The sequence below is a fragment of the Camelina sativa genome, chromosome 11 (genome assembly GCF_030686135.1).
Source record: "Camelina sativa cultivar CO46 ecotype springtype chromosome 11, ASM3068613v1".
In the NCBI taxonomy this organism is placed as follows: Eukaryota; Viridiplantae; Streptophyta; class Magnoliopsida; order Brassicales; family Brassicaceae; genus Camelina; species Camelina sativa.
Genome location: NC_141890.1, coordinates 510137 through 537673, shown reverse-complemented (window position 1 = coordinate 537673; position 27537 = coordinate 510137). Strand labels below are relative to the sequence as shown.

General features: G+C 35.1%; 5 protein-coding genes across 9 annotated transcripts; 1 reads left to right on the top strand and 4 right to left on the bottom strand.

Moving 5' to 3' along the window:
* Positions 1-248: 248 nt before the first annotated feature.
* Positions 249-2357, bottom strand: LOC104727481 (uncharacterized). The gene is made up of 3 exons (XM_087476442.1): positions 2297-2357; positions 1299-1835; positions 249-1163 (listed from the first exon to the last, which is right to left on the bottom strand). Exons 1-3 carry the CDS (start codon positions 2355-2357, stop codon positions 373-375), a joined length of 1389 nt encoding a protein of 462 aa, XP_087332568.1. The 3' UTR covers positions 249-372.
* A 93-nt stretch (positions 2358-2450) lies between these two features.
* Positions 2451-10144, bottom strand: LOC104727480 (kinesin-like protein KIN-7D, mitochondrial). 2 transcript variants are annotated; one of them, XM_087471412.1, is made up of 26 exons: positions 9796-10144; positions 9266-9697; positions 9045-9142; positions 8825-8914; positions 8631-8683; positions 8208-8273; positions 8075-8128; positions 7527-7586; positions 7295-7373; positions 7136-7203; positions 6954-7010; positions 6768-6872; positions 6478-6582; positions 6229-6336; positions 5997-6128; positions 5724-5906; positions 5259-5408; positions 5042-5179; positions 4847-4966; positions 4712-4762; positions 4558-4605; positions 4295-4444; positions 3422-4132; positions 3200-3329; positions 3002-3097; positions 2451-2717 (listed from the first exon to the last, which is right to left on the bottom strand). In XM_087471412.1, exons 2-25 carry the CDS (start codon positions 9604-9606, stop codon positions 3012-3014), a joined length of 3183 nt encoding a protein of 1060 aa, XP_087327538.1. In that variant the 5' UTR covers positions 9607-9697; positions 9796-10144; the 3' UTR covers positions 2451-2717; positions 3002-3011. The 2 variants fall into 2 exon arrangements, with proteins under 2 accessions (XP_087327538.1, XP_087327539.1); XM_087471413.1 differs by having other exon boundaries at positions 9266-9687; positions 9796-10058.
* LOC104720815 (uncharacterized) lies at positions 5397-14849 on the top strand. Of its 3 annotated transcripts, none has more exons than XM_087471414.1 (4): positions 5397-5438; positions 13391-13992; positions 14252-14470; positions 14557-14849. In XM_087471414.1, the coding sequence occupies exons 2-4, from the start codon at positions 13420-13422 to the stop codon at positions 14623-14625; spliced, it is 861 nt and encodes a 286-aa protein (XP_087327540.1). In that variant the 5' UTR covers positions 5397-5438; positions 13391-13419; the 3' UTR covers positions 14626-14849. The 3 variants fall into 3 exon arrangements, with proteins under 3 accessions (XP_087327540.1, XP_087327541.1, XP_010437003.1); XM_087471415.1 differs by having other exon boundaries at positions 5403-5430; XM_010438701.3 differs by lacking the exon at positions 5397-5438 and having other exon boundaries at positions 13369-13992.
* Positions 14817-18488, bottom strand: LOC104720816 (protein DETOXIFICATION 47, chloroplastic). The gene is made up of 12 exons (XM_010438702.3): positions 17877-18488; positions 17198-17292; positions 16988-17096; positions 16841-16896; positions 16700-16755; positions 16457-16595; positions 16150-16356; positions 15835-16074; positions 15672-15749; positions 15469-15540; positions 15294-15356; positions 14817-15208 (listed from the first exon to the last, which is right to left on the bottom strand). Exons 1-12 carry the CDS (start codon positions 18295-18297, stop codon positions 15107-15109), a joined length of 1638 nt encoding a protein of 545 aa, XP_010437004.2. The 5' UTR covers positions 18298-18488; the 3' UTR covers positions 14817-15106.
* Positions 18489-19416: 928 nt separating this feature from the next.
* LOC104720814 (SH3 domain-containing protein 2) lies at positions 19417-22139 on the bottom strand. Of its 2 annotated transcripts, XM_010438700.3 has the most exons (10): positions 21821-22139; positions 21322-21447; positions 21146-21215; positions 20892-21043; positions 20705-20806; positions 20432-20632; positions 20282-20344; positions 20049-20207; positions 19880-19954; positions 19417-19793 (listed from the first exon to the last, which is right to left on the bottom strand). In XM_010438700.3, exons 1-10 carry the CDS (start codon positions 21878-21880, stop codon positions 19677-19679), a joined length of 1125 nt encoding a protein of 374 aa, XP_010437002.1. In that variant the 5' UTR covers positions 21881-22139; the 3' UTR covers positions 19417-19676. The 2 variants fall into 2 exon arrangements, with proteins under 2 accessions (XP_010437002.1, XP_087327537.1); XM_087471411.1 differs by lacking the exons at positions 21146-21215; positions 21322-21447; positions 21821-22139 and having other exon boundaries at positions 20705-20813; positions 20892-21030.
* Positions 22140-27537: the final 5398 nt, after the last annotated feature.

The window sequence follows — 27537 nt, the reverse complement described above, 5'->3', positions numbered from 1 at the left end:
CTAGGAGACTACAATACGTGATATACTCTTAAGAAATATTTTAACTTAGTGCTATAATGATAGTATGTTTGCTGAGCAAAGCAACTCTCTCTCTATCATTGGACCAGACAACGTATCTGACAACCGGAGTAGATAGAGCAGCGAGAATCAAATTTTCCTTAAGGTAAAAAAGTACCACTTTTCCCTCAGATGTGCAAAGCAGCTTTGCAGTCCCGGCATAAAAGATAGCATCAGTAGGTATTGGCAGCTTTACTTTCTTAACCAACTTGTTCTTCAGATTCTTGACTAACACCTGATTGGTGCTTTTCTCAAGAACAGCAAACCAATCTCGGGATATGAAGACTGCAGAATTGCCAATCCCTTTCTTTGCGTCTAGCACAAAGTCACTCCTGCCCAGTGGTGGATCCAGGAGAAAAATTTACATGGGGCACAGCTGATGAATACTAATGAAGAATTTTTTTTTAGAAATATTAAGACAAGGCCAAAACATAAAATATGATAAACAATTGTAGATGAGAGGCATTGAACCCTCCACCTTTGACATAATATGTGGCACTTTTTACCAAATGTGCTAAGATATTTTATACACAATAGATCAAACTGAAGAATTATCAAGAATGAGTGTGGGGCACGTGCCCCACCTCCTTTACACATAGATCCGCCCCTGCTCCTGCCAATGCGATCTTTCGGTATAATGAACAACTGGTAAGAACCGCCATCCAGATCTGAGTAGATTAGAACTGCATTGTCTTTAGGACTGTAATATATTGTCCTTGGACTTGGACTTGGGAGAGGGACAACTTTGGAGTCTCTTTGTGTAGAAAATTCATAGTGCCACAAATAACCACCTTTGGTATAGAACATGGAATCCCCACCAAAAGCAAATGCAGGACGTTCTCTCTCAAGCTTGAATATGATCATACCACTGTCATGTCCTGCAGCCAGTAGATCCATCTCTGGCTGAATTGCTAGAGTCCAGAATCTATCAGGGCCACAGCAGAAAGACTGAAGTACGGTTCTTCTCTTGTTAGCATCCCAGACACGGATGCTTCTGTCCTGCCTCAGAGTTAGAGATAATAATGTCCTGTTTTGAGTGGACCAAAACACAAGAGACACATTATTTGTATGACCTTGCAAGGTTTCAACCTCCCATGCTTTAGTTTCTGCAGTGGAAAGAAAGATCATCATGAACCTGAGATTTTGTACTAGAATGAAGGGCGTAAGCAAGATCTTGAATATCGGTGTATCATCCATGATTGACTAGGAAATGTTTTGGACGCAAAAAGATAGATAATTACCATTCATCTGCCACAGCTTTACTTGGTGGTCATCTGCACCAGAGATAATGAGAGGCAATGTAGGATGAAAAGTTGCCCAGTTGACTCCTCTTGCATGACCTTGGAGCACGTACTTGACTATACCGTCAACAGCATTCGTCTGACTCAAATGCAAGAGGCCATCATCAGTAGGAGGTATTATTGTCTTCTTCCTGAGAGCACCAATATCCCAAACACGGACGGTGTGGTCCAAGGAGGCTGATACCATAAGATCCTCACTGGGGTGGAAAGAAGCAGACATAACAAAATGGTTGTGACCCTTGAAGATAGAAACACAGTTCTGTGAGGGCCAGTTCCAAATGCGGACAGTCTGATCATCGCTAGCACTCAAGATCCATGGGTACTCGTGGTGGAACTGCACAGTGCGGATATTATTAAGATGTCCTACAAGCGTGCAAAGGCAACTGCGTGTTTTATAGTCCCAGACCTTAATCGTGGAATCATCCCCTGCAAGCAAACAACACCCAATGAATATTGTGAATAATAATAATACATAAACTTTAAGTAACTAATTAAACTCTCCACAATCTGCATTTCGTTTTCTTTAAGCATTTTGTTACAGATGTGATATATTCTCCCTTGAAAGAAAACTCTACTAGGCACACAGAGCACATACATTACATGGATTGGCTTTCAACAAACGTTTGGTGTCTCAAGCATTTTGTACTAAACATGGTTTGGATTAGTATATATCTTTTGATAGTATGAATTACCAACCAGCAAACATATATCATCAACCAATCTACGGGCAGAAAACATTCAATTCATAGAAGACCCCAAGAATATGAATTACCAACCAGCAAATTAAAAAAAAAAAAACATATATATCTATCATATCAACTCATCTGCTGCAATGCAAAGAAGCCAATCGGATCAATGAAACAAAAACATCCAAGTACGCAAAGAAAACTCTCAAGATAAACTTGGCCTAGGAAGGGGGAAGAAACTATATTATATACCTCCGGAGACTAAGAGATCCTGTGATTTGTGGAATTGAACACCACGAACAGTGTAGATCATAGATCATAGATGTAGACCAGTGTAGGAAAGTTAATTTTTTTTCCAAATATTAATTTTTGTTTGTTTTTTTGTAATAGGAAAGTTTGGTATATATTCTCAAAACAATCTCGGTCGTTAATTAAACTACCGGAGTGTCAATATATTTGGCAGAGGAAAAATGAAGACATGTCCATCACACACACGTTTATGTTTTTAATTTTTCCCCATTTTAAATGATAAAATTATATATAATATAAGCATAGACTGATGATATGACATAAATATTACATACAAAAGAGCCAAAAACTAATTAAAAAATCCCAGCCTGTTTTCTCCTCCAAATATTTATAGCAACAGGCTTCACCACCAGTTCTTGGAGACCTGCATAATCATGCACTTAATCAATATTTACACATAGTTTTATGACCAAAATAGCGTTCAACATGGTTTGACTCCAATAAATCTAACCAATAATGAATCCCAAAAACTGAACCTTAAAAAGCTTAACAAAACCATACTGATACTTTGAGTTTCTGATATACAATTGTGATAAACAATCTAAACTCAGTTTTTAGCTTCAATTTGGTTTCTACAGTTACTAAACCTAAGAGGAATTCCAAAGTGGAATGTAGCATAACAGACGCATCCACTTGCAAAAAAGGTACCTTTGATTGGTTAAGACGGAAATGCAAAGAGCCGATCAGAAATCTTTGTGCGGCAAATTGGACATTCAGAGCAAGCAAGGGAACATGATTTACATACTGTAAAATGAAACAGAGATTAGAAATATTTATAGAAATCATCTTCACTTTTTTTATAAAAGAAGGGAAATGAGGTTTCATGGAGATAAAGTTATGACTTACAGCAGAAATGACGGCAAGGGAGTAGAATTGCTGCAGTGGGAGATTCGAAACATACTTTACAAATGTGAGAGTTTGTGTCTCCATTCGCTTGCGATTTCATCTCTTTCTCCTTCATTTCTTGCATTCGTGCCTGTCTCATTATTACAAAAATCATGTTAACTATATTTGAAAGAAAAGACTGTTTCACAGGTAAATGTAGAAAACTCATCTCATTTAATTTACCTTGAGACGAGCAACGAGTGGTTCCTCTTTTGGTGTCTCTTCGGTTTTAGCTACTACTACTACTTCAGGTTGTCTCGGTGCACTCGAGACTTGTCTCTCTTTCAGAACCGCATTGCTTTGACTCTTCTCTAATTCTCTTGCAGGGTCAATGACATTGGGTTCAGGCAATGCACCATTGTCTTTCTTCAACTTGGCAACAAGTACCCACATGTTTGCCAAATCGTTTTCTAAAGCTTCCTCTCTTCTCTTTGCCTCTTCTGCTTTTCTCCTGTATTCGTCTTCTATAAACTCTTTCTCTGCTAGTGCAGACTCAAGAGCCACCTCTCGCTGTTTCCTTACTTGCAACTCCATTTTAAGAGATTCTGGGTCTAGATTCCATGAGTCAAACTCATCTCCACTTGACCTACTTGAAGAAATCCTTCCCTTTCTTCCGGACCTTGCCCCATCATTATACTTGCGATTTACTCCGTTCATGGGATTACGCGTTTGAGCCAAGTCTCTTGCAGCTGTTAATTCTTTTTCGAGTTTTGTGTTTAGTAGTGAGAGTTTTGTTACTTCACTAGCCAGATTTTTCAGCTCAACAGCAGCAGCAGAGGCTAACTCCTTAGCATATGAAGCTTCTTCAGCTAGTTTCTGATTTTGTACTCGTAGCCCACTGTTCTCTTCCACGATTTGCACGTGTTCTAGCTTCAACTCTTCGTTCTCAATTTCCTAAATACAAAACATTAACATTCAAATGAGATTTGTGTTAGCATAAAGAGAGGATCAGATTTACAAATTACAAAAAATGCCTAAATCTATGTTACATGATATTTATTGATCCGCAGAGGTTATTTACTGGGATCCTTGTAAGAACTGATATTGTATGTTTACCTGCGATTGTATTTTCTTTTTAAGTTCGTCTGCATACTCTCCAGATACCGCTTTATCGGAACAAGATGGTGAGGATTTCTCACTAGATACTGCATTCAAGCGTTGCTCTAGAAGATCCACCTTTTCATGTAGTTCTTTGTTCTCGGTACACTGCATTGTTGGAGAAAGTGTGGTGAGAAGCATTTTTTCGCAGACAAAGACGAGAATGGAGTAGAAAGAAGAGAATTGTGCACGACTTCGATACGAGAAAAAATGCTACCGACCTTTTTCTGTAGTTGTTCTTGAAGAATGCAATTATCAGCTGATTTGATCTGTGACAGAGGTAGAACCAAGTTTAAAAATATGGTAAGCAATCTTCCGATTTTGTTAATGTGTAGAAAACAAAGCGGTACTTTCAATAAAAGAATAACTTCTCACCTCCAGCTCAAAGCTCTTTTCATTGCACTGCGTCATCAGACTCATAACTTTCTGAAAACAACAAGAGAGCATGATATTTTAGCTGACTTTGAAAGGGTCAAACAACATGTTCTCGCAGTGAGTGAGATGTGATACCTGTTGCATCTCAACTAATGATGCGTTGGCAATTGAAGCTTCACCACTCTCAATTATGAGCTGTTCCAAGGCTCTCATTTGTCTTTGCTTTTCGTGAATCTCGCGTTCCAGACTCTGTATCTGCATGAAGTAATTATTACGTGAGTAAGCATATGTTAACTGCGCCACTTCAGTTTGACAGTACTACTATATTACCTGAGTTTGTGAGTTTTCCGGATCATTTACGGACTGATCCACCAAACGTTTTAGTGTGCTCGAACTGAGAGCAATCTCACCAGCCAGCATCTTAACTTGTTCAACCAGAAGGTCGATTTCATCCGGCGTCATGACACCCTACAAAAAGCCACAAGCCCACAACAATCAGATACCATTTTTCTAACAATCAACAGAAACTTTGGGGTAATTTACTCACTTGAGTAAACTCTGCACCCGGCGAGTTTTCGTCATTCAACTTGCTTGACGATCGCCTGTGGTTAAAACCTAAAGAAGCTTCTGATACAAGAGCCAAGGTTGAAGATGGAGATCCCAGATTATCATTTTCCAACATTAGAGAATCGGATTTCTGAAAAGCAAAGACAATATTAGCCATTGCGTTTTGAAATAGCTTCTGAGATTTGGAAGCAACAAGCAGCAGAAAAAGAAAAAAAAAAGGAACAGATGGATTTTCAATTACTTAGTCCAGACACGGGAGGATTTTACCAAACAACAGAAACTTATTTAGGTTAAAACATCAAAACCAGCTATTCCAAAAACGTCTTCTGTTGGGACATCTCCAAATGGATAAAATATCTAACCGAATGACTAAAACCGTTTACCTATTTGAAATAGCAAGAACTCATCAATTAGGTTGGACCACTGGTGTGAGCAGAAAACTTACATCATCTTTACCCTCAGAGAGACTGCGCTGGTGAGTGGGTATATCACCCAAATATCCAGGAATTGAATTCTTGGTAGAGACGAGTATGAGCTTGGTAAGCTTTTGGATTCTGCTCATTAGAGCTGCTTTGGCTTCTTCTTCTTCCTCCAATCTTGATTGCATTTTCACTTGACCTTCTTCTAACTGTTGTGATAAATGGATAGTTAATTAATTCACTGCCTTAGGAACACAGTAAGAATTATTCAGGATAAAGGTCTTGGGAGAGGTCAGAACCTGTTGCTTTAAGCTCATTAACTCTTCATGACTGACACCAACAAGCATACCCCTTCTAAGCTGGTCAAGTTCTAGTTTGAGGGTTGCGATTTCTCTTTGATATTTCTTAATTAATGACTTTTCATCTATAATCTGCTTTTAGAAATGAAAAAATAATAGATAAAGCAGAGGTCCAAGCTTATACACATGAGTAAAGTAAAGTACTTTATTGTAAAACAGGTCAAAACATCACCTGATTGCGTGAAGCATATATTTCTATACTCTTTGCCCTGCTGGCAAACTTCAATGTATTATGAGTTTCCTCACTACTGCTTGACGCAGGAGTGATTGTACATATGAGCTACAAAAGGAAACAAAAAAAACTCAATTAGTTTCGCTGTTGTTATGGTGGACCAGCATCAGCACAATGCTGTCATATAAGCAAAACAAGCATGGTGAACCAGTATAGGGAAATATTGCAACAAATACAGAAGGGTCTTACCGAGACATGCCCATGACCACTTAATGAAGATTGCAGAAGACGAGTTAGCTTAGAGTCACGATATGGAATATGAGTTGCCTTACCCTCACTTAGTTTCCCGATCACCTTCATAAATGAGACCATAAGAAATATATATATATATATATATAAGTAAAACGCCCTACCATCTTAAAGGTTCAAGTGACTAAAGATGCTACCACCGACAAGCAAAAAGTACAATAAGGGCAACAGACTACTTATCAGAAAATTGAAAAATGGAAAGACAGCTCGGATAAAGAAAAGACACCTACAGTTCCAAGAGTTAGAAGACTCTTGTTGATGTATGAACCCTCCTTCCTCCTCAATCCAGTTGTTTCAGTTTTGGAACTCTCAGATCCAGCTAAGTCAATCAAATTCTAAACCAGAAAATATGCAGTTAGGTCCCATCTTCAAAACTAAATGATCTTATACAATAACTAAAAGAAAGAATCCCTTACGAGTTGAGAAAAGATAACTCCATCGTATTCATCTCCAGTAGCACTACTTTCAACCATCTGCAAACAGATACAAATTTGACATCAAAACATGGATTGTAAGGACACTTGTAAGAGCAAAAAACATCATGCCGATACACTGAGAAGAGGCTACATATTACACTATTGGGAGCTTGAAAACGTACCAGTGTAAATATAGTGTGGCTTCTGCTGCTCAACAAATTGAAATTATTTGAACCAACATGACGATGTTCTACAATTGAAAACAGCAATGTTAAGTAGAGGCGGAACAGACAGAGTTAATAAAATCAAAACATGTTTCAGGGGTTAAATTTTCTAATAACCTTCCCCAGCTGCAATAAATGATAGTGCATGGCCAGGAGACAATACAACTTCTTCCTTGATACCCTCAACATAAGTGCCCTAGAAAAGAAAAGAAAATTCAATATAAATCAATATCTTTTTTCAAGTGATATCAGTTTCATATGTGATTCTAAGCTAATTCATTCACATTTATTCTGTTCAGAGCACAATGTGTGAGAGAGAGAAATGGAGAAAGCTAAGCATGAAGCAAACCTGGGAATCCTCTCTAACACGTAAATTTTGGCCCGTTGGATCCAGTAAATCATTTATCACCTGATACAAAGATGGTTATCAGATAAACTGCAGACAGCTGGAAACATAGAAGCACACATGTAAACCAAGCAGATCATGAGTAGTCAACCCAATTCTCTATATTGTTAAGCATTTTAGTTCTTAAAGATAAGGCAGAAGAACAAGAAAACATATTTCAATCGAAAACATCTACTTTTCCGGGCTTAGCAAGTATATATACCAAGAAGATCATGAGTAGTCAACCAATTCTCTATATTGTTAAGCATTTTAGTTCTTAAAGATAAGGCAGAAGAACAAGAAAACATATTTCAATCGAAAATATCTACCTTTCCGGGCTTAGCAAGTATATATACCAAGAAGATCATGAGTACTCAACCAATCTTCTATATTGTTAAGCATTTTAGTTCTCAAAGATAAGGCAGAAGAAAAAGAAAACATATCCCAATCCAAAATATCTACTTTTCAGGGTTTAGCAAGTAAATATATCAAGGATAAAACGTTCCACTTACCTCATTGTATATTTCAAGATATGAAACACGGAGCAGGAACTCCCTTCCTGGAGTCTACAATATAAAAACGTAGCCATATAAAAAAGTAGTGATAAGATGAGAAAAGATATGAACCCCGTTAAAGACCACTTACATCCTGGATGATACTGAACACGTCTTTTATTGCTAGCGGTATGATCCCAGGAGATTCTTGATCACCCTATGCATATTGCAAAAAGGAAACAATGGCAAAACAAAAAGAACATCAGACACAGGTTTTACTTGTTTGTAAGGGAACTGAAAAGCCAATCTAAATGAAGACCTTCAAATTCCACTCATACGAGCATTTCCAACTCACATAACCAATTAAGCACCAGCTATAAATTATGGCATGTGGTCTTTGTATGGTATCTTTTGCTACCATGTATATGTTTAGAGTAGCCCAAAATAACAAGCAGATACCATAGGGGAATCAAGTTGAAGAAGAGATCCCAATTCATAGTTCATAGCACATGTGTTTTAAAAAGAAAAACTAGAGAGAAAAGGTGTAAAAAGATTTGATTTTGAAAACCCTTACATGCATTGTATGCGTCTTGCCACTGCTAGTAACACCATAAGCAAAAACGGTTCCTGTAAAATTTCCAACCCTGAGTAAGAAAATATATTGCAAGCAATACTACTCGTACACCAATTAGCCCCTGGAGGATATATTTCTACATAAAAAAACACACAAATTTGGTAAAAGCTGAAATATGCAGCAATGTTCCTTACCGTTAACACCTTCCATAGCTGCCTTGACTACTGGCCTTGCAGCTACATCATAAACGTCTATAGTAGTTGCTTGTGGTCCAAAAACTTTATCTGCCATCAAACAACACACAAATTTGGAAAAAAAACATTCACTCAGACTCAGACACTATATATATATATATATATATATATAATCAAATTAAAAAGAAGCCAAGCAATGGGGAGGTGAAGACAATAATACCGAATGCGTAAGCTGTGAGAGGATTGTACTCGTGCCTGACCAATGTATCGCCATCAGGGTACCAAGCAACTTCATCTCCTCTTTGATACTCTCTATCACTGCAACCCCCCCAACCCAAAGAAAATCACAAGCGTGTGAGTTTTAATAAATTGACACCCAATCAATTGCATCTATAGGAAGAATAGATCTGGGTCGATGGGCGAATCAGATCTAACATATACCTCAATGGTCGAAAACGAACGGTTACGGAGATACTATCCCGCTCAGAGGTAATAGTCTCCTCCATAGGCTCACCGAGAAGCTCCTCAGAGGGGTAAGGTACAGGCGATCCGAATCCAAAGCTCCCGGAGCCGATTAGGCCGGAGTCGGAGAAGGTGCGGCTAGGCGTCATAGATCGGGAGCCGATTCCGGAGGCGGAGTTAAGCAATGAGGAAGCAGAGGTAGAGGAAGAACGAGGAGGTGCGAGACGGTTGTTGTTGCTAAGATGAGAAGAAGAAGTCGAAGAAGAAGCGGGACTTGGAGGTCTACTGCTTCTAGTTCTGGATGACGATGAAGCAGCCATCCACTAACCCTCGAGGAGAGGGAGGAAGTCAACTCGCTGCTAAAACCCGGCGACTCGGTCACAGAATCGGTGGGAATCAAACTAAACAAAACTTCCGAAGATGCAGAGAATGTGTCAGTGGGAGCTCACATGGCTGGAGACATAATAATAAGAAGAATAAATCATTATTATTATTATTATTATTGTAACCTCTCCTCTCTTCTTCTTCTTCTTCTTCTCTCGTCTTCCTTTTTGGCTTGAGCTTTGCTAGGAGATGGATGGTAGAGAGAGATGGTGAGACCGTAAAGGAGAGAGATTGTTTCGTCTTCTTTAAGCGAAGTTGCTGTAGAGAGAGAGAGAAGGTGAATTCTCAGATTTTCTCTCTCCTGTGGGTGAAGAAACGAGGAGGCTGATGAGAGAAAAATTCGGATTTTGAATTTTGTTTTTTATTTTCTGTGCCTCTTGCCAAATATACATACGCTATTCTTAATTTTATTATTAATTGTGGTAGTTGAAAATTATTTTTTTGGAGAGGAGAGAGGAGGACGACAAAAACAACAAAAAAAAAATGATTTTATTTTTTATTTTTTAAAGGGTGAGAAGAAAAAAAAAAGATTTAATTAATAAATTAATGAAAAGTAGTTTCTACTGTAAGGATGACGTGGTATTATTGAAGACCAGACCAGCACCGTGTTAAAAAAGCGCGCACCGGTTTAGAAAGGTTTTTTTCGAAATTTTTTCAAGCTACGAGACGAGCGGGAATTACAATGGCTCACCATATACAGTGATTTCCCCCTTTTACCCTTCTCCTTCTTCATAATAATTTTCTAGAAGAAAGAGTTATTTTCATTTCAAACACAACATACACATGTGTCACATTAATACTATACAGTAAAACCTCTATAAATTAATATTCTATAAATTAATAAACACTATAAATTAATAAATTTTGCTGGTCCCAAGTCGGGCCAGTGTAAAAATTAACAATATTCGATAAGATAATAAGATAATAATTTTTTCGAAATCTCCTTATAAAATATGGTCCCAATAATATCATAAATTAATAATTATGTAAATTTCTATATATATATATATATATATATGTTTCTCCTAAAGCTCAACTCTAAAATATTTTATAACATGTCATACAAATAATTAAATTTAAAGTTTTAATTTTTAGATATGCATCATTTACAATTTGATAATTTGACAGATTATTAAAATAGAAGAATTGATATTATTATTCATAGATTTGAATTTATGTGTCTCATGTGTATAAGTCAATTTGTCTATAATATTTGTAATTTATTGTAAATAGTGCTTTCTAAATATTACAAGTTCAATTCCTAAACCATAAAATTTATAACATCCGAAAGTTTAATCTTATTTTGCTATAGTTGTTCCAATTCATAATTTTTTTAAAAATAAACAATTAAAAATATATCTATAAATTAATAATTATTAATTTACACTATAAAATAATAATTATTAATTTATAGATAAATTAATATCACTATAAATTAATAAAATGTTTTAGTCCCAACATTATTAATTTATAGAGGTTTTACTGTATATGCAACCCCAAAATAAGTAACGTATCTATAAGGCTAAAACTCCATTTGGAAATAGTCTCCTGTGCTTATGAATTTTTAAATTATAGTAGGAACGTTGCTTTTAATGTTCTTTATTATGATGAAGAGACGATTATGTTGCATCTACAAATGACTACTCGATTTTCATAACTTATATAACTTGTTAAGTAATTGTTATCATATGAACGTTGCTTTTGATTCAGAGAAGCCTTTGATATCAAAGAAAAAATTGCAACGATAAAACCATGCATCAATGTGTGTTAAGGAGTTGCAACTTATCAAAAATTATTGTATATGGAGTGGAGTTACCAGCACGTATATATGCTAGCTTTATTCTTCCATCGTCATGATATAAAATGTCCCGAGTTGGACATATAATATTGCTAGATTGGAAAGGTGATAAACAATAGTTTTAAAGCAAATTAAACGAGGATAAAAAAATACGTTTTAAATGTAGTACACGAGAACACACGTTAGTCATGTTGATGCGTTTTTGTGTGTAAAAAGTCGGATTATACGATTTATGTGATACAAATTGTACAATATACGTTATGTAACAAGAATACATTTTTCCTTTTTGAATTATATACTATTAACATTGGATGCGACACAATCATACACGGAGATTGATCTGACTTGAGAGAGTTCCGGTTCTACCTTTACCGCGAGACATTGCATTATATATTACGTTAACATGTATTTAATCTTTGAAAATAACAAAATAAATCAAAAATATTATTATTAGATGTGAGCAGAGTTTGAGTCACGCGCATCAGATAAGAGTGGAGACACGCGCGAGAATAATTGGACGGTGAGTAACCGGAGGTTTATAGATTTAGCCATCCATCATCCACCCACCCATGTGATCGCTGCTCCTTTCTCCTGATACCGCTTTACACGTAGACGCTATCTGGGGATACTACTGTAAATTCACACTGTTGACGACAACGAGTTTGCAAGGGTAATTATGTATATTCGTAATATTTGCACCACTAGGTGTATTTAAAATCGTTTACAATAATCAGCAACTAGGACAGATATTGGTATATTAATTATTATTTTGATTTAACGCTAAATTGAATTTTCATGTTTTTGATTTGACATTTGAGGCTAATTGATATACCAACAACAAAACATCCTTTAAAAAAATTTAGAATTGAGTACGATGCATAACGTTTAACTTGTATGATCCAAAAAAACCAAATTGTTTCCTTTCATTTTCAAAGTAATTAACATTAAATCGGGCATTCATTCATTTGAGGATCGACATATGTAGTGCTTAAGCATTATCATGTGGAATCTTGTATCTCTTTAAATAATAGTAGTAATAATTACTATTTTTAACAATAATTTTGAACAACAACGCCAATTATTGGAAATCGTCTTAGCCTCTTGGGGGAACACGTAAATTTGGATAATGCTTCTGATTCAAACCAAAATATTCGACATGTTTTTTAAAAATAAAAAAACTATCAATTTCCCTTCTCTATTTTTTTTTTTCTACTGTTAGGTCCAGAGATCTGTACACATCTCACTCACATTTTATTGTATTTTATCAGCAGCACACACACATTTTTGTTTAGTGATTTTGTAAGTTATACAACAGAAAAAAATGATTGAATGAATTACCAGAATGCGATAAATACAGAGTGCCTGCTTCTCGAAGCTAAAGTAGTCATAGCTATCACTTTTTTTTTCTTTTTTTTTTTAAGCTTGAGTGAGTTCACAGCTGGCTCACGTGCATGCTTTTCCTTTCTCACGTGCCATGTGGTGTGATCTTTAAATTCCCCTTGACATGTCGAGTAACAAAATACGTGGTGTTAAGTAAATCACTAGCTTTAACATACCTGAAATGGAAATCACTTTAAGCTATAAAAATAAAAATATATCAAACGTTAAATTTATTTTAAAAAATCTTAATCAATCTCTGATTTGTGTCGGTCCGTACCGATTTTTTTAATTTGTTTTTTTGCAGAAAGCGTGTGGCCAAAAAAAAAGTAGAGAATGACATTGTTTACCTCAAAAAAAGAAAGGGAGAATATCATTTAATAATGGGTCACAATTGGGCCTATTTTGGCCCATTCAACAACGACCCTAAACAAACCGTAAGATGATGTCGCTTACTTGTTATTAACAGTTACGGTCTTAATTGTGAAATAATCACATTTTAAAAAGAGTTTTATAATTAAAAACCCAAAAAAACCCAATTTTAGAGTGTTGTTGTTGTTGTTTGGGGGTGGCAATGGAGAGAGTGACAGCAACACCGTCTTCTTCGTCGACTCACCTTATCCACAATATTCTCCGACATCCCAAACCACCGTCTTCGGTCTGTCTCTTCCTTAGACCCTTTTGCTTCTCCGCTTCAATCTCTCAGTCCAACAAGCCTCGCCTTCAATCATTCTCCTCAAAGTCTCTCCCTTCTCCTTCTACCTCACTCGTTGCGAAATCTTTCTCTTCCGTCGATAAACCAGATCTCCAAGAAGACGAAGAGAGCGAGGATGAAGAAGATTACAGCGCTCAAGAATACGAATTCGAAGATGAGCTGGATAGTGGAGTGGTCTCCTCCGTGAGAGGAATTGAAGATTCGGAATCGGAGATGGTTGGTTTAGAAGATAAGGAGGAGAAAGCAGAGAAGATGAAGAAGAAGGCTCGGGGGTCGGGTTTGAAGTTGTCGATAAAGGAGAAGAAGGAATTGGCTTCTTACGCGCATAGTTTGGGTGATAAACTGAAATGTCAACTCGTAGGCAAATCTGGTGTTACTGACTCAGTCGTTTTCTCCTTCCTCGAGACTCTCGAGAAGAACGAGCTCTTAAAGGTATCAACTTTTATATTGTTCTATTCTCTGTGATAACGTTTTGTGTTCAGTCTCTTTAGGCCTAATGAGGAATTGTAACCTTGTGGTAATTGTGTTCATGTTTGGGGTATGAAATTAGATGAAAGTGGAATGATTCTTCTACCTGATTAGGGGTTTTAGAGTATTTGGAATCTTGATTTGTTTTTGTTGTTTGATTGATCTATGAAAAGGGAGTACTTACTTAAGCGAGTCTCTTGTTGATTCTTGTACGACCAAACAGGTGAAAATACGCAAGACATCACCCGATGAGCTAGAGGATGCGGTTCAGCATTTGGAGGAAGCGACTGGTTCGGTAGCAGTAGGGCAAATCGGGAGGACTGTGATATTGTATCGGCCTAGTCCCACCAAAATGAAAGCAGAGGAGAAGAAGAAGGAAGTTGAGAGAATGTCAATTAGTAGAAAGCGGAAATACACAAACACTAGACCCACTAAACCCTTTGTAAGTAGCCCCGAATAAAACCGCTTATTAATTACTCTATATAGGTTTGAATTTTACGATCAATCAATCTTTTGGTTATATTGCAGAGAAGAGAGTATTCAGAGAGACCTGATGGACGTGGACGCAGAGGCGGAAGTAGAGTTTCAACGGCTTGAACTTTTTACCTGGTTTGTTTGTTATCATCTCAAGACTAGTAATATGTATTTTCATTTTCTTCAAGAATACAACAATCACACTGATCTGTGACTGTAAGCCAAATCATCTCTTGCTGGGAAGCTTTAACCATGTTGTGAACAAGAAATGCCGATCAGTGAATTTTGTGAATTTCGTCGAAGGAACAAGACAATTTTGAGTAAACATTTTGTTACGTTGAAACAAACGTGATTACAATTATTATATTCCCCTAACTGATTGAACTAACCACTCTTAAATATTATCTGTCTATTATACTTTAAACTTACATAGCTCTGACCAAAAAAAATGTTGACAAAAAGCGTAGAATCTAGATGGATTATAGAGCCTCAGAGCTCGATGTTACTTGCTTTTTTTTGTTGCTTGATATATCATAATTTAGCCATTTATTGGCATACTCTTAGATATAGTTAGCAACAACTCAGGCACAAATCATACTTAGACTTAAATGGATTTGATCTTCTCCGCCGTATATGGACTTAGCTCATCTGAATTAAGTATGCCTCCAGGTGAAAGAAGCCGCTGTAGATACAGACCAAACCGACCCTGCAATGTTGACCATACTTTGGTTAGAAGGGCAGATTTTGACGAAGAGAAAATCTCTGATAACATTATGTATACAAATCTTTACCCATTGAAATCCGACGAGAACGAACCAGCAGCCGATTAAACCATAGCCACTTCGTGTCACGAACTGTGTCATTATCAACAACAATAGTAATAAAAAGTCATTTTAGGGTTGCTCAAATTCTTCGATAATTTATAAATCTTCACTATAGGGTTTATGAATAGGCTCATTAAAGTACCATTAGTGTGAGACAGCCAAGAACGAAGCTTGAACTCATCACCGAACTGACGAATTTGAGATCACGTCCCGCCTGGTAAACAATAAACAACGTTTAGTTTAAGCATTACTATCTTGTTTCAAGATTTAGACAAGTCTAAAGATTTATTCAGTTGCTTGCTTCTCAATAAACCATGTATTCTAGTAAGAGCTTGTAATTTTTACCAGCAATGTACCCTCGAGGGATACAGTCATAGGCAATGCAGACAACGCCAAGAAGAAAGGTATAAGCAATCTATGCATCTGGCAACAGACCAAGGATAAGATTAGACCAAGATAGAATCGAAAACATAGGAAACAAATGTTGATTTGAAACACAAAAACAGACCTCGGTTATGATGACTTTATCATGTGTGTAGACCCCAGGAAACAGACCTGGAACCGCTGTTCCGATACCTCCCAAGATTAATCCAAGCGTGGCTCCAATAATCAGTAGGGACTTAAGCAACGTTCTAGCCTTGGGAAGGTTACGGTTCGCACCATATAACATCTCTGGCATAAATGACTGAGCCGTTTGAGAGAGTGGCTCACCCCATACATTGCACATCCTGTACGTTTGAGCCATCACCTAAAAAAACAGATGTATAAATAGTCAACATTGACATCGAGGCGTAAAAAGATCTCTACCTTGTAAAGTACGTACCTGATGAGCTGCTAAGACGTGAGTTCCCATGGAAGTAGCACAGTAGATGATGAAGGAGTAGAAAGCAATCTTGGAGAAAATGGAGATAAAAACAGGTGCAGCGAGTGCAGAGATCTTCCACAGTTCTTGCGGTGAAGGGATTGCAAAAGAGTAAGCATTGTAGCCTTCTTTATTCAGAGAATCCATCATCATAAAAGCGGAAACAATCTATAACCATAACACACAAACACATTAATTAATCTGTAATGAAATGTCTTATGCATCATCTTTATTTGCATTGTAAATGTTTTGGGCTTCTTTATATTACCTGAGAAGCAGTTGTTGCCCAAGCAGCTCCGGCGATACCTTGTCCAAGAAACAAGCATAGGATTGTATCTCCAAGGCCGTTAATGATCGTTGCTGCAGCTAATGCCTTAAGAGGTCCCCATGAGTTCTTCATTCCAAGACTGAGACAGATTGTCAAATCAAATTTAGTAATAAAGAAGCGAAAAATCGAGAAAGAACATCAAACAATTCAAGCTAATGAATAAGAAGGAAAGTGTTAAGAAACCTTGCGCTTTGAGCAACCAATCCAACAAGGATAAATGGCCACGCTAAGCCTCGAATCTGTGAGACAGAGAGATTACAGTTAAATAGAGAGATCATTCATCAGAAGAATTTTGAAACAGAGAATGATCAAAAGAACAAGAACCTGAATATATGTATTAGCTGCAGGTACAATCTCAATGTTCTTCCCTCTTGTAAAAGCTGCAAAAAGCCATGACAAAAGTCTAAATACATTTTCACACAAAATATTACATAAAAAGGGAAGCATGCTTTTTTAGAAAAAAAGTTTTACCAGTAACAGCCCAAGGTCCGAATAATTTAGTGAGCAAAAGCATCATTAGTCCACAAACCAATCCAATAAAGAGCATGACAGAGATTTGATGTTGTGCTTCTTTCTTGTCCTGCAAGAAAAAGAAATAACATGTGAGATGTTTCCTTCCACATAAGAAACAAAAGAAGAAGAAGACAAAGTTGGAAGAGTAGAAACTAAAAAGTAAAGAACCTGTTTGGCAAGAGAAGTAGCGACCATATTGGATGTAGCCACGGAGAGGAACATGAAGACGTAACTCATGTGGTCGCACAGTACTGTTCCCGGTCCTATTTATTAAACCGGTAATTTTCTCAGAGATCGTATAAAAAATACACTATAATTACCGTAATTCTCACCAAAATTAAATAATGAAATTATTTTTATCACTGAATTATGTTATTGGTCTTGACTCTTGAATATTCAAATTTGTATAAATCAAATGCATAATAACGGTCTTTTACCTTTTTAAGAGTTATTACCCAAGAAAATACAAAATGTTGAAGATGGTAAACCGACACATATGACAAAACTAATGATTAGCTGGAAAAAAAAAAGATGAATGATAGATGGGACACACTTACCTAATTTCTTAATCTGTTTTGAAAACTATTATTGGTCCACATGGTTTCAGAAAACAAGTGTAATAGATTGATTCTAAAGAGAGAGAGAGTAAGAAGGTCCACATGGGTTCCCAAAATCTGTGTAATAGATTCTAAACAGAGCAAACAGTCTAGGACTCCACATGTTGCAGCTTTATTACTATTTGGGGACCAGTCCGGTTCAAAATTGGCTATTAAACCGTAAAATATAACACACAAAGACTAGCTGTAAAAAAAGTTGATAGAGAGAAAAGGAAAAAAGGAAAGCGTACCAAGAGCAGCGAGTTCGATAGAGCTTCCTTGGCCGATGACAACGGTGTCGATGAGACTCATCAACGGGCCGCAAATCCACATCCCCATCGCCGGACCTGTGAACTTCACGATCTCTTTCATCTGTTCCCATATGCTCTCTTTCACCAGATCCCCTCTCTGCTTCTCCTCCTCCTCTTCTTCTTCTTCGATTTCCCGATCAATTCCGACGCAGTTCCTCGTAACTCGCTCTAATATGATCCTCCGTCGAGTCACCACCACCGGATTTCCCTGAAAACTCGGAGTTGCGGTGATTGCACCGACTTTTCTCCTCCGAGTAAGCACCGGTTCAGGGATCAGCGTTTGGTGGGAGTTAACCGGAATTGTTCTTGGTTTGGTAAAGAGAGGAGAGAAAAGAGTCAATCTTTGGGATTTGATTAGCATTTTTGGTTGATCTGATTCAGAGACAAATCGGGGAATCTGATCACACCGCTGTCAAGTTTTTTTTGCTTTCTTCTTTTGTTTTGGTTTTTGGCGCCTCGAGATTTGTATGCGGAAAACAGAACCCAACCCAAACTATCTACTATATACTAGTCTGTTTACCACGTGCTGCTCTCCCAATATTACTCTTCTGCGAAATTACAATTTTTGTATTTTTGATATAACTAAAGAAATTATCAGAAAAAAACAAAATTATAGTCTGTAATCATGTTTACATTCAAATTAAACAATACAAGTCTTTTAATTGACCAAATTTAACAATACAAGTCTTCTCATAGTCTTTGATTTGGTCAATTAAAAGACTTGTATGTATATTGTTATATAAGAGACTTTGAAAAGACTTGTATTGTTGATTTTTTTAAGTGTGAAGATTGTAATTAAAGACTATGCTGTGTTGTTATTTTTTTTTGGTTTAAGTCAATGGTGTTGTTTTCTGATTTATTCATTTAAAAGAAAGAAAGGTAAAATATGATTCTATCAGATTAGTAAACAAGTTTCTCTCGAGCTTGACTTCAATGTGATGGCTAGAATATAATTTTACACATGTTATATATGTCGTACTCATTTTAGTTTGAGTCTCTCATACGTGAAAGACTATAATTTTCACAAAGAGATTTGACTTCATTTAAATTTTCTTTTTGCAGTGGGATCACAAAGAAAAGTATGTGACATTTCCGATTTTCCACGCGACTTCTTGTCAATTTCTAGGTAATGTTCATGGCCATAGACTACAAAAATGGAAATTATATTAAAAAAAAAAACGATTTCTTGGTAATTTCGTCGTGAGTTCTGTTCCATTTCTTGGTAATTTTGTTCATTAAAATCGATTTTTTTCTTTTGGTGTACATATAAATGAAAATATTTCTGTCCTCTTACAGTTAAACCGTTAGTTGAATACTTTTAGTTTCAATCAAGTGGTTGGTATAGCCACTAGATTTTGAGTTTTTTTTTCTTTCTAAAATCTAATTTTTATCCTCTTGTTTTTGCAAATATTAGACTTCGATTTTTTTTTGATGATGAAGTCCAAAGATAACATTTAACATATATTTACGGAACTTAAAATATAAAATAATCTCATCTATTATTGTATTGTTTATTATACATTACAGTACTTTAATCTCGAACGAATATCGGAGCTGAGGTTTCTTTTGATTCAACAATGATCAGATTTTCCCTTGTGTAAAAAAGTAAAGAGAGGAAGAAAAATAAAAATCTACCTAAGTAAACGAACAATGGCAAAAAGAAAAAAAACACCAAGTTTCTTCAAGGAGATAATTGAAACTAGTGTTCCAAGAACCACCGAAGCCCACCAAAAGAATCCACTACAAGACCTCGATGACCTTAGTTGCAAGGACACGATCCCTTCTTTCGATGTAGTCGTAAGGAAACCAACCCGCTTTGCCTTTACATTCTCCTTCTGCCCACCCGCTACTCGCTACCTGGATCATCATATAAAGACTTGCGAATGAGACTCCTCAGAGATCAAAGATTTAATCTTATATGCTTTGATTTTGAAAGCCCTAACCTCTCTGATAACAACGTAGTCTCCAACTGATATGCTGAGCTCAAAATCTGAATCAGCTTGATACGGAAACATGACCTGTGCGGTAAAGGATAGATATGCAAACCAAACCAAGAGATTAATGAAGCTCTTGCGAAATCTGATATGATGACAATTTTCCAAGTACACTAACCTCTCCTAAGAAGTATCCCATGGCGTCTGATGTACCATTATGCATTTGAGAAGTATCGACTCCATTATTGGATTCTTGATATGAAGGTGGAGGCGAAGATGTGATGTTCTCTACTTGTGGAGTTTGAGGTGCTTCGATTCTTTGTTGCTCAAGTCTCATCTATACAATGAATTTATGTCATTTGAAGATTAACAATGTAGAAAGATGTGACCAATGGAGATATATATACATACCTCTCCTTCGAGCCGTTCAATAATCTCAAGGATCCTTTGATGGTAACTACGCTCTGCTTCAACCTTTTCATAGAAACATTTGATGGTTAAATGATTTTGAAGCCAAAAACAACTTGCAAGTCATACCAAAACAGTTGTCCACGTAAGTACCAAAGTTAATAGCCGCTGAAGAGTTTGGTTTTGCTGTTGATCCTCCACTCCAGCCATGGCAGAAGCTGCTTCCTTCCCCAATATTGTCATATTTGAATTAAGGTCTTGTAGTTTGGCTTCAGCAGATTCCAGCTTCATTACTAGTTCGGGATTACTAGGATTCTCTCTAACTTTAGCTTGCCGTCTCGATACTTCGATAGTCTGCGTAGGTTCAAGTAAAATTATGTAAGGAAAGAAACACAATTTGGTGTCAGAAGCAGAGCAGCTGAGTACCTGAGTTTCAGCTTCTTGTCGCATCCGATCATACCGTTGTGCTAGATGTCGAGCATCTTCCAATAAAGCTCCCATTACCATTGCCCTTAATGGCTCAGCGACCTAATAACTTCATCATGTAAAAACTTAGCTCTGTTGCTAATGAAAACAGCATAGATATTAGCAAATTAAAGGGTGGTTATGAAACCTGTGTGCCAAGAGTCTTCAAGAGATTTGCGCGCTCTTTCTCCATAAAGGCTCGAGCATTTGCGAAGCTGAGTGAAGCTCTTGTTAGTGTATCACCAATTGTACATGTATTATCCGAACCATATTTCCTACTATCCTCACACAACTTAGTACCTAACCGCCAACAAAACAAATCAGAAAAGAAAAGACGATTATATGAATCTTGAAACAGAAACTAGAGACCACAAATGCATAAAGAAAAGAAAAGAAAAGAACCTATTTCGACTTGTTTGGATCCTGTCACGATATATCCTTGTACACCACGGGCAATATCTCGTTGAAAATGCTGAGAAGAAGAAGAAGTAAAAGTTGAAGGTTTCTTTCTTAGTTCTTACAGTGAAAAAGAAGAGTAACTGAGAAAGAGAATGGGATAGTAGAAGCTGGAAAAAAACCTTAGCAGAGCGTGTTGAGATGTAAAGCTTCTCCAGATTCTGATGCCGATGAAACTCTTCCTCGTCGGTTATTAGAGTGTCTGAACCTCCATAACCACCACCTCCACCAAATTGTCTCAGAACAGCCTCCACCAAGATTTACAATAAAACAGAGAAACATCAACATACTTTGAAAAGCTCAAAGTAAGAACTTATGGCATCAATTTCCAGAGATCAAAAAAAGAATAGCACCAAAGATAAAAAAAAAAAAGTTGTCCCAATTGAAACCAACTACTTATCAAATCAATTTGAGAGAGAGAGAGACCAAAGATTGAAACTTTCAAACTTTATACTAATCGAATTTTAAGTAAGAGCATCATATAATATATACCCAGATCAAGAACAGGATCAAATTCGAGTAAAACCACTGATAAAATCGCCCATCAATCTTAAAAATTAACAATCTTGAGAGATATGTAATGATTTAGGGTTTTTAAGAAAAAGGGGGTTAACCCCAAACCTGTTGCTGTCTGGCCACTTGTTCTCTGAGCTTAGAAGCTTGCTTCCTGATTGTCTCCATTCCTAAAGAAAATGTCTCTCTTCGTCTTCTAATCTCTCTGATTCGAATTCAGGTAGGATAGAGAGAACAAAAGTGTTTGAAAATCAAAATCTACCGTTTGGGTACTTTGTCAGGTCAGGTAGATTTTGAATTTACTTTTTTTTTTTTTTTTTTTTTTTCTTTTTTTTTAAAAATTATTATAAAGAATCGTCAACAAGTCTCTATCTCTCTCTCCATCAGAACAAACCTAACTTAAATCATCTTATTAGTTTATTTGCTTACCGACGAATGTCTTTAATTATTCCTCTAGTCTTTTAGTATATGAAGTTTAAATATGACGCAGACGTAAACACTATTGTATTTAAACTGTAATTTGCCAAGTCCTAATAATAAGTATCACATCTGCTTAGAAAGAAGAGATGCTTTTTTTTAAATTTTTTTTTTTTTTTTTTTTTATCTTCCGAAACTCTTCTGCGAAATCACATTAATAACATAAATTGAGAAATCCTTTCCGAAAGCATTTTTTTTTGGGTAAGAAAAGGTATCCCTAAATATCAAATTACTCATCAACTTACCAATTACAATTTTAGTAACGAAACTCATCATCAGTAACTCCATCTTATACATTAGAAAGAACAAAAAGTAATTAAGATATTAATTTTTTAATCATATAAATTATATTTCATTTGAGTAGTCAAATGCAATAGGTATTCTTACAAAACAAACCATCTTCTGACTGTATCCAAACCCAAACACTCTGGTAGTAATACTAGTAAATCATTAGTCAAGCTAAGTGATAAGTAACTTGACAATTATTAAACGACTTAATAATTAGTATACTTTTTTAAATAATAATAGTAATATCTTGAAGAAACTTCATCAGACGCCTAATATGCTTCTTCTCTTCAATGAAGGGCGGTTTCTCATCCATGAAAACCTTGAAAAAAATGTCGTGCTTAGATAGAGTATAAAAGCCAGTCGGCGGTCTTTTTTCGCTTTCTGTATTTTGGGCTTCCGCCCACGGCAAACCTTGCAACAGTCGGAGGACATAAGGTACTTTCCAAATACTACCGCGGCGGTGATAGGCGCACACTAGAACCCATACGGTTTCTCCAAGACGAAAACGATGACGGTTGCGATGCCGTTAATAGCACCTATTATTAGAAAAGACTAAAGAGTCAGCGACTCGGAAAATGATAAACGTATATGCAAGTAACAGGAATCAATAAACCTTAGTGTAGTTAGTAATTCATATAAACACGTGTCATGTATATTGATAATATTTTGACATGTGTGAAAAGATTTTTTTTTTATAATAATTATTAGAAAAATTAAAAAATTTTAAAAATAAAAGGATTACAATTAATATTTTTAAAAGGTATATAAAACCAAAAGTAATCTATTATATCACTAATTCTAATAGAAAAGTTATCTATTAAATTACTAATTTCAATAGAAAAATATATGCAATTAATAAGGAAAATATTTACAATTTAATTACAATTACTATTTATTATAATCATATAATAAAACGAAATTTATATAGAAAAGTGATTAAAGTAATGTGTTTAAATTAGTGATGCTGAAAAAGTGTTAAAATTAGTGATTTACATAATATAAGAAAAATAAGATAATCAATAAGAAATTAATGTAATTTTCTTAAGTTTTTCAATCGGTGAATGATTTGATAGCGTATTCAATATTGTGTTATTATATAAACCTTATTTTCAAAGTTAGTAACTCATGTGATCGCGAAACGTGTCAATTTTAACAATTAAAGATTTTGTCATGTGTTATTCAATTTTAACAATCACTTCCCGGAATGTCACTCATCCTAAAACTACTCCAGCTCAAGAACGCTTAACTCTGGAGTTCTCTCAAGATCTTTAACCGAAAAAATAATTACACTTTAATAACATAGATTAAAGGAAAGCACGATATGATCAGCTTCTGGTGTAGATCTTCATCGATAAAGTCACAAGACATTAAAGAAAAGTAGGCGACGAAAGACCAGGTAAAAGTTTGAAGGTAAAGGATTTCTGTAGTGTTACTTAGGAACCAGAGGAATTGATGAAATCTAGTAGCTAAACCAATGAATGTTTAAAGAAAGACATGGTTGAGGAAGGGATTGTTCTGTGTAATAAAGAAAGACGATGAACGAGTATCTCTTTATATAATTCTGTTAAAAAGCTAGGTCATGAAGAAGTTGCTTTTTTTAATCACAATTACTTACTAAATAACATAATCAAAAATCAAAATGCAAATTTGATGGTATCAAGCTGGATACACTCTAATTATGCGGGTGTGGTGTGATGCGCAGATGAGAGTATGTTGACTAAGATAGGGCCCGCACTAGGATAGTTATGTGATGTCTGTCTCTCTACCTATCGAAATATCTAATGTAAGAAGATTTTTAAAAATAATATCAAAATAAGTTTTTGTTTCAAATTTAGCATAACATTTCAAAAATTTCAAAAGTAGCATTATATTTCAAAATTAATCTTTCAAAATAAAATCTGAAATTTAAAATACTAAACTCTACCCTTCAAAACTATACCCTAAATGTGAAATTGAGAACCCAAACCTAAAAAAAAAAATTCTAAAAATTAATTTTAAATATTGTAATGTGTTAAATAGTGCTATTTTTAGAATATTTATAGAGTGTATGCTAAAATTGTCAATAAAACTTGTTTTAATGCTATTTTAGGGTTTTTTTTTTCCCTCTAAACCACCAAGGTGTTTATGTAAATGTTATGTTACCAAAAAAAAATACCTATGTACGGTAGTCCATTTTAAAGGCGTGCAACACAAGAAAAAAGTCCCAAAGCCACTGTATTGTCCAAACAAAAAAGACCTGTGTCGCTTGTTTTCGTATTATTTTATTGTTTCATATGTAATCAATTGAAAAAATAGGTTTAATCAAATATATAATGATGATTATACATTTTTCGTATACTTTGTTTTGCCGTTTTATCAAAACATTAATTACTATGTCTATGTGTTGCATTTGATCAAAAAAAAAAATTACTATGTGTTGCAAATTGAAATTAGCCTTAATTATTTTGTCCCAGGAACCACTAAAAACATTGTTTTCCTTCCTCAAAAACAGCTGTATTTATAAAAGGAAAAAAACAAAAAAAACAAAAATTCAAATTTGATTACTTATTTGTGATAGTTGAAAATATATATTATTATATTATAGTTTTTTTTTTGTCAACATATTATATTATAGTTTTAGCGACAAAACAAACAGATAGAATTTTACATTGGATCATAGATTTTAATTTTATTTTAAAATCTTTTCAAATTATTTGGAACCAAGGATTACATAAGACAATCACTATATACAATCATATAATACGTGATATATTTTTTGGCTGTATTTTAACTTTTTGTATCATATATATATATATATATATTAGATGTATATATATATATATATACATAATTTTAGATGTATAATTTGCATATAAAAATCTGCTGGGAGTCATCTCCTGTCTTTCACGAGCCAACAAACCTGTCTAGTTGCAGATCATATTTGCCTTGACAAACTGAAATGCTCTCTGAATATACAAGATTTATAATGTTTCACTTTTGAAATACCATACTAAAGTAAAAAAACAAATATGATTTTTTCTTTAATTAAATTTATTTATATATTTATTCTTTAAAAAGAGTTTTTACTTACAGCAACATGTTAATATTTTTTTAAAAATAGTAATTTTAATGGATAATTTAAAAACCCAGGCTAACCTTTAATAATTAACATGTATTCAGCAATCACTCAATCGCGTGGTCATTTGGATTAGCTGGATATTCCGACATAAATTTCACATCATTAAACTTGTTTGACATAAATACTATCTGAAACATTGCAATGTAGAAAAAAGTACAAATGGTTGCTGGTGATGTAATATCAAAATATAAACCGTTGATACCCCAAGCAGATCCAAAGATGGCTATCCATAAAACACAACCAGTCTCAAGCCCATCCACGCCGTTAATCAGTTGAGCTAATGAGATTGTAGCGATAATGACATTTAACGTAAGAAAATAAACATCCCATCTCTGCCATGTGTAACAGTTATAAAACATAGATACGCTTATCATTAATGACATAATGACAATCAAGATGGGTCGACCTTTGAACGTAGTGTGTGGTGGATCTGAGAGACCAAAACAACAAACCAGTTTTAAAACGTAAATATACATTGACAAGAACCCAAAGTATCTGAGTAGAAAATAGTTGATACTCATATCATCTTTGTATGCTATCACACTATCCCATGCTCTTGAGACGCCATAGGTCGATATGATTGCGAACATAAACATCCATGATCGTGTAAACGTGTCATTTACTCCAAAAATTATAGTTCTTTTTGCCACACCTTCATCTGAAGCATCCAACATTGTTTTCTCACTGGACGACATATTAAATTTTATGTTTGTTGTTTCTCTTGAAAAGTCTAGAATACAATGATGATAAAAAAGCTTGGTTTACCTAAGGCCAAGCATCTACTTATTTATAAGGGAAGTAAAAGTTTCATCATTTGGACCCATGCAATAGAAATTTTATTGATCAAATCTCTAAGCATTAAAATACCTTGAAAACCTGGAAAGTCTTTTTTTTTTAAATAAGTGATCAAGTAGCGTGTCACATAACTCCTAAAAAAGTAGTATTATATGTTTAATTATTTCATAATTTTATTATTTAAAGCTAAATCCTACAGACTCCTTTTCCAAGAACTATTACAGTAAAACATCTATAAAATTAACATTAGTAATGTTAGGAACATCATAAATTAATATTATTGTTTATAGTATAAATTAATATAATTTTATAAAGATATTTATTTAAATTGTTAAAATTATAGAAATATGAAGTGAACATTTTAGTAAAATAAGACTAGTGTTTTGAATGCTATAAATGTTATAGTTTTGGGTTTGATTTTTTTTATTCAATAACCATGATGAGTTATATACATATAAAAATCTAATACTAGTATTTGCACAAAATAAACTAAACAAATCTAATAGTATAACATCTGAAAATCATCTCTAATTGAAGCCACTAGTTCTTCCTCATAGAACTTCGTTTTGTCATAATACATTTCCGACATAAATGCCATTTGAAATATTGTGATGATGAAGAAAGTACAAATAATTAATCCTGAAGTAATATCAAAATATAGACCATTGATTCCCCAAGCAGATCCCAAGATAGCTATCCATAAAATACAGCCAGCCCCAAGCCCATCCAAACCGTAAATCAATTGAGCCAATGAAACTGTAGCGATGATGACAATTAACGTAAAGAAAAAAACATTCCATCTTTGCCATGTGTAACTGTTATAAAACATAGATACGTTCACAATTAATGACATGATGGCGAGCAAGATTGGTCGGCCTTGGAACGTAGTGTGTGGTGGATATGAGGGAGTAAAACAATAAGTCAACCTGTAAACGTAAAGAAACATTGACCAGAATCCAAAGTATCTTAGTTGAACACAGCTGAAACGAGAGCTGAAACTCATTTCATTTTGTAATTCTGTCATACTATCCAATCCTCTTGCAACGCCAAAGATCGATATGACTGCCCATTTAAGCAATAATGCTCGTGTGAACGAATCATTTACTCCTAAAATTTTAGTTATTTTCGTCACACTTTTATCAGAGAC